At 30.1% G+C, this 7,058-nt stretch overlaps 1 protein-coding gene across 1 annotated transcript; it reads left to right on the top strand.

Annotated features, from left to right (window-relative positions):
- The first annotated feature begins 5,601 nt into the window (after positions 1-5,601).
- On the top strand, positions 5,602-6,519 carry LOC119616081 (probable RNA-binding protein EIF1AD). The gene is made up of 3 exons (XM_037972243.1): positions 5,602-5,778; positions 5,847-6,015; positions 6,076-6,519. Exons 2-3 carry the CDS (start codon positions 5,856-5,858, stop codon positions 6,423-6,425), a joined length of 510 nt encoding a protein of 169 aa, XP_037828171.1. The 5' UTR covers positions 5,602-5,778; positions 5,847-5,855; the 3' UTR covers positions 6,426-6,519.
- The last annotated feature ends 539 nt before the right edge of the window (positions 6,520-7,058 follow it).

Here is a 7,058-nt window from a genome sequence, read left to right as displayed (position 1 = left end):
TGAATCGTGGCCGATCCACGGGGGTGGGGATGTCGCCCAATGGCTCATGCAGGAGCTAATATTTATTGTTTTATTTTAATTTAGTTTGTTTTGTTTAAATTATTTATTTGTTCTTTATTTGATTTATTTGTTTTATTTCATTTCTTTTATTTGTCCTTTTAAATTTGTTTTATTTCTTTAATTTGATTTATATTTATTGAGCCACCTTAATGTTGTTTATAATTGTATGATCATTGTTGTTATTATTTTGTTCATATGGCCGTTAGGATTTTTTATATTGTTCCTTTTATTCCCTTTTGTTCTTATTTGTTTACGAACTAAACGCACTTTGTCCCTAAATTCTACTGCAGTATTTTCGTTAAGTTTTTTGTTTGTTTGGAATGTAACAGTTAGTAAATATACATAACAGAAAGAAATTTGTAGGCTCAGTATTTACTGGCTTTAATATTAAAGTTTAGTTTGTTGGGGACAAAGACTGCGGTAAGTGGTTCATATTTATATAAATATTATTTTTGTAATAATTTAAATTTTTTATTAGAAATAAACGTTTACACCCTTGCATCATAATTTTAAACAAATTTGTGGTTCTTTTTGGGTGTTTGTTAAACTCGCTGTCCTCAACATAAGGCTCAAGTCGCAGCCAGCGACATCGGATTTGATGTATATATTTATTATTGTATTTGTTTGTAAAAGACATAAAAATGACTCATAAAATACTCAAAAATTACTAAAACATGATTCAAAAAAGACTCTCAACGACCAGTAATTCGAATAAAAAATTAGTAAAAAAATATTTAAATATGAGTCGGAACTAATGATAATAAAAGACTCTTTTAGAAGAGTCGCAGATAGGGTACAATTTTCTCCCGACGAAAGAATCATTAATCGCGCAGAATAGTCATAAATGACTCGAATATTATCAACAATTTCAAAAAATGTTAGCTGGGATTATGTTTCTAGGTTCAATATTATAAAAATTTTAAAAAGTACCTATTAAGGGACGAACAAGTGTCAAAAAGTGCCATCTTATATGTTCTCATTTACTTCATCAGGATCCTATAGGTATGTCTGATTATATCTTTCGAAGTCAATATTATAGAAAATGCAAACAGGACCAAACAAGAAAGTACTAAAAAATTATCTTTGGTACCAGAGTTACAAATAAAAACCCATTAGCATGTCGAGGGACTATATTCAATAGTCTCTATCTAAAATAATACAAGTTTTCAGAAGAGCAAAAAACTGTTTATTTTGCTAGTTCGTGAAGGTTTTTGAATTTTTCTTCTACAATATATTTTTACGACCATATTCTAAATCGTTATATAAAAAAATTTAAAATTTTGCATTATTTTCAAAATTATTCACAAATTTATATCAGATAGAGCTTTTTTTCTACTAAATTTTTTTTTACTACCTTCAAATAGAGAGTTTTTCATAGAAATATAATTTTTTTATTTGATTTAATAGCAATAAATATTGTATTTTAGGCAATTTAATGAAGTAATAAAAACCAAATTGTTGAAAAAGATTATAAGGTTTTGGTACAAAATCATAATGAACGATATCTCAAAACTATTAGACCGATTTTTAATATTTTGACGGATTTGTGTTCAGCATGTCCAAATTATCAAGAAGACTTGCTTTGTAACAGAAAATTATCTAAAATAATAGAGTTTGAAGCAATTTTTGGATAAGATAGACAGTTTTGCATTCAGAATTTTATTTTTTTTAAGATAGATAAATTTAAAAATTGCTATAAAATTGCCAAAAAATATTTTTTTTCTTTGAAATTTATGTCACTGATGCGGGATAGTTTCCTGGATATTTTGCCATCAAAATCTTATTTTCATGAAAATGACAGATAGAGACTATTGAATATAATCTCTCGATGTTTAATTTTTTAAATTTTTAATTTTTTTCTTTTTAATCTTATTAATTTCCCACATTGTAATAATAAAACAAAAACAATAAAAACGTAACGTGCTGTTCTTGCTACGTTTTGAATTTATTAAAAAACAAACTAAATATGTACAAGAACAACATTTTACAATATAAAGCTGTATGTTGTTGAAATTGTATTTAATTTTTAAATTACATTTACTCTAGACAACAACCACTAAAAAAGCACTTAAAATAGTTGTTAAAAAAAGTAGCAACAAAATAGAGCAGTTGCGTTATTTTACTACTTTTACAACTCTGTCTCTTTTAAGCACAAATAATAACAAACAGTGTTGGTAATATCTTCATTGAATTTTGTCTTAATTTCTGCCAAACTCATTTGCTACATTTAGCTTCCTGAGTATACCCATGCCATAATGTTAATAGTTGCAACACCAAAGATATCTCTTGAATCCCTTGCTTCATTTCAGTGATTTAAAAATCAGTAAATTGTCATCACTATTCATTAAAAGAAAAACGGCACGCATTCACTATCCCTACAAGAACAGTGACAGTCATTTGATAGGTCATTTGACTGGCACTACTGATGTATTATTTCTATCACAGCGTAAAGCAAAGTTTCTATCAGTTTCTTAAGGCAAATGGACAAAAGTGATGGAAACATTTGTGTACATGTGATTTTTCTTCTCCCTTGCACTTATGAATTCTATCGACTTTAAAACATATATTTGAGCTCCTCACTCTTTTGTTGTTTACTTACCAAGGATGACATAAATATTAGTCAGGATTGACTGATCATGCTTGATGGATATATCTATCACAGTTAACAAATTAAAAATGATGTATTTATCGGTCATTGTTGACTAATCATATGTGATGAATATATCCGTCAAATGTGACGGCTATACCAATTTATAATAAAACACAATTTATTAATATTTTAAGATATATATTTGTTAATTTTATTAATATAATAAGCATGTACATAAATTAACAATCATTTCACCATTTTACATACCTCGCAGGATCTTAAATCCGCTGATGCTCCTTTTAATTTGTGGAAATAAGTTGTCTGTAAGAAATACATATGAATATCGAAATATAAAAATTAAAAGTAAGTAATCATGTTACCATAGATTGATTAAACTCCGAAGTGTTTATCTTCAGCTCCACTTCCTGCTCTATTTTTAAATTCTGTTTATAATAATTCTCTTTATTTTCAATAATTTATACACTTTGTAAATTTTAAAATTTTTCGCTTCTTGATCTTTGGCTTTTACAGAAATAATTAATTTATAACGTCGAAAAATATAACTCTAAAACACAGTAACAGTCAAATGTAGTTGTTTCACTCTTTCATATGCAAATGAAACCCTTTACCACACATTGGGTACATCAACAGTCATTTTACCGGTCATTTGACTGTCATTATTGATGGAATTATCCATTAACTATTTTTTTAGCAATTTTATAAAAAAAATGTTGCAAGAGTGTTAGTGAAATCATTTTGTATGTGTTAGTTTCGGTCATACATTTCTTGTAGGGTATTCATTAAAAGAAAAACGACACGCATTCAGAGACTTGCGCCGATTCGGCTTAAGCCGACTAAGCTTAGCCGCCGAACAAAATATCAAAGCCGCCGCCGCCGAACATTTTTCAGCTTAATACAACAGATTTGGTCAAAATATTGGTACTAACCATTGTGGGCTTTATATCGACTTTAGATCCCTTATAATTGTCACACTATACCCAAAAGCATTTTTGCTGGAATTAAAGTTTAAAACAAGTTTAATTCCAGTCAAACATTCAAATTTTCTCCAGTGAAAAGGAAACTTGAATTCAAGTCGAACATTACAATGTTTTTACAGTATAATTCAAGTCACGAAATCTATATATATATATATAAAATTCTAACGTTACTGACTGTCTGACTGACTCATCACCGCACAGCCTACACGGTTAAAGCTAAAGAGCTGAAATTTGGACAGGAGGTTGGCCTCCCACCAAATAGATCCACCAATAGATCTCCTAAACTAGAAAAGATACAAAAAAGTTTAAAACGTATCGTCGTTCATTTAAAAATAAGCGGACAGGTGTCTGGTACTTTTTTCAAATTCGGCCCCTTTAGGGAATAAACGGGTAAAAACTGCATTTTGGTACTTTTTTGCACCCCATGTATCTTTTAAACCAGTGAACATTCAAACAATATTTTTGACTCCTTCATAACTTGATGAAAAAATAAAAATATGAATTTAGTACTTTTTGGATATTCGGACGTACCTATTTTTGGTACTTTTTTCATAAAACATTGTTTTTGGTTTATTAACTTCTACATACATACATATGAATACATAATAACGGACACCCACTACGATGTTGCAACTTTTTGGAATAGAATTTTTGCTTCTTAATGGGGAGAAAAAATTACCAAAAGGGATAAAAATTGGAAATTTGATTTTATTCAAACACAATGATCCAATTTAGATAAAATTTTTAGATTTAGAAACACCGGTGTTCCAATGGGGTGTTATTTGGAACCCCGGTACTAAGTGACATTTTTTGATACTTTTTCATTCTCCAACTGGTACTTTTTGAGTTTTCTATGATATTGAAATCGATACATGAAATTAATAATAAAGAGACTTTTCGGTACTTTTTCGTTCTACACTGGTACCTTTTTGAGTTTCTTTAAAATTAAACCTAGAAACATGAAATTAAGCATGTAGAACCCGGAGTAAATGAGGATATATAAAATGGGACTTTTTGGTACTTTTTCGTTCTACGACTGGTACTTCTTGAGTTTTCTATAAAAATTTAACCTAGAAACATGAAATTAAGCATTTAAAGCCCCCAAGTAAATGAGAATCTTTACTTTTGGTACTTTATCGTACTTCGACCGGTACTTTTTGAATTATTCATTATATTGAACCTAGTAACATGAAATTAAGCATGTGGAGCCTGGATTAAGTGATAACCTATAAAAGGGGACTTTTTGGTACTTTTTCGTTCTTCAAAACTTACTTTTTGAATTTTCTATAATATTGAACTTAGAAATATGAAATTAAGCACGTAGAGCTCGGAGTAAGTGAGAACTTATAAAAGATTACTTTTTGGTACTTTTTCGTTCTTCAAAAAGTAATTTTTGTGTTTTTTTATAATATTGATCCTAGAAACATGAAATTAAGCATGTGGAGCCCGGAGTTAATGAAAATTTATAATAGAAAAATAATTATTTAAATTATTAGAATAAAATTACTTTCCACTAGATTTGTGTACTCGGTTTTAAAACGAGAAAAATAATGCGAATTCGTTTTTAAACGAGAAATTTACTCGGATTCGGATTTTTATTACTGAATAAATAAATAAACAAAATATCTTTGTTTTTACGTTATTGATCATTTTCTTAATGCAAAATTTTTTAGAAACTGATTTTTCGCAAGATGTTTTTTATGGAGGATAGGCCGATCCTCGTAAAACTTGGAGAAAGGATTTGTTTTTAATTTTTAAGAATTTTTTATCCATCCCTGCATAATTTCTCACACAACTTTTGTGCTTGCTCTGTTTTGTTGTTATATACAATATATTTGCTTCCAAAATCCCACTTTCTGATCTCTCGGATTTCGTTTTTATTTAAAATCGTTGAAAATTTAAAAACTAAACTTGAAAACTTAGTCGATTTTAAGCCGCCGACGACATATTTAGTGGCAGTCGCCGACGACGTTAATATTTGTCGGCGCAGGGCTCTGGACGCATTTTTGTGGCTAAATTAGCTGCTCCTGGAATTTCAACTTCCAAATTTAAATGAATTTAAAATTTAAAAAGTTTCTAAATTATTTTGAACTTAAAAGGAAACAGTTAAATTCTTGAAATCAAACAAAGGTATTGTTTTTCAAATTCACAGAAATCGTTAACAGACCAATAACACTTAATTGTTCTTTTTTTTGCAGTCAGAAAACATGTCTCGTGTAACACGCCGAAAACATGTCCTCAAAGAAATGATGGAGGACGATTTTGAATTGCCCAAAGATAATCAACAGATAGTACGAGTAGTTTGCAGTCGAGGCAATAATCTGCATGAGGTGGAAACCGCCAATGTAGATGAGGAACGTTTTTTAGGTAAGGTTAACTAATAACACAAAACCAGCATTGTTTATTTTGGCCCTTGCAATTTTGCAGTCACCATGCCCACAAAATTTCGCAAAAATGTTTGGGTCAAACGCGGCGACTACATACTTGTCGAGCCCATTGAAGAGGGTGACAAAGTAAAAGCGGAGATTTGTAAAATATTAACTCCCGAACATATTAAGGAGTATACAAAGGCCAATATTTGGCCAGAACGTTTTGCCAAGAAAAATAATCAGAACATTGAAAATGATATTCAAAATAACAAATATGTGGATAGCGACAGTGACGATGATGACTTGGAACCGAATATGAACAGGCCCATTCCAACAAGGCATATTGAGGAAGATAGTGATGAAGATGATGGCGACGATAATGATGATTCTAGTTCAGAAGAGGACTAGCAGGAGTTATAAACGTTAAGTGTGAGATACAATTAATTGCTTCGATTATGATTTATAGATGAATAAACTAAATACTAGTCTGAATAATTTGAAATGTTAGTTTGCAATTGGATTTTTAACACTTTCCCGTATACCCTTGAATAAGACCTTTTGGACTAATTTTAATGTTCTTAAAATAGTTCCGGAACATGATACAAGATGGTTTCGGAGTATAATTATACCTTACATCACTATAGTGGGGAGGGAAATATTGATTCTACTCCCACCTTAAAGTATACCAATCGGCTCGGAATCACTTTCTGAGTCGTTCAAGATATGTCCGTCCGTCTATATGTCCATGTAAACCTTGAACGCATGCTACAAGTCGCAATTTTCAAGATATATTTAATGTTCTACTATCGGGTCTAATTTAAATAAGAAGTTATTCCAATAAAAAACGAAATCGTAAGTTTCAATATTTTACGACTGTGTGTATGTATCCTGCATTACGATTGTAGAAGAAAACTTCGATTCGAATTTAAATGCAGAATGGGTGCGATTAACTGATCCTTATGGAAATAAGCTTTTTAAAAAGGTGTTTTGCACAGAGTTTTCATTTATAAAGTATTGTAACCCAAATATTCCTAGTAGAAC

The sequence above is a fragment of the Lucilia sericata genome, unplaced genomic scaffold, assembly GCF_015586225.1.
Source record: "Lucilia sericata isolate MDLA Ls3-8-SP2 unplaced genomic scaffold, ASM1558622v1 Contig000056F_arrow, whole genome shotgun sequence".
NCBI lineage: Eukaryota > Metazoa > Arthropoda > Insecta > Diptera > Calliphoridae > Lucilia > Lucilia sericata.
Note: the sequence above shows the minus strand (reverse complement) of the source record. Positions and strands in the feature narration are given on the sequence as shown.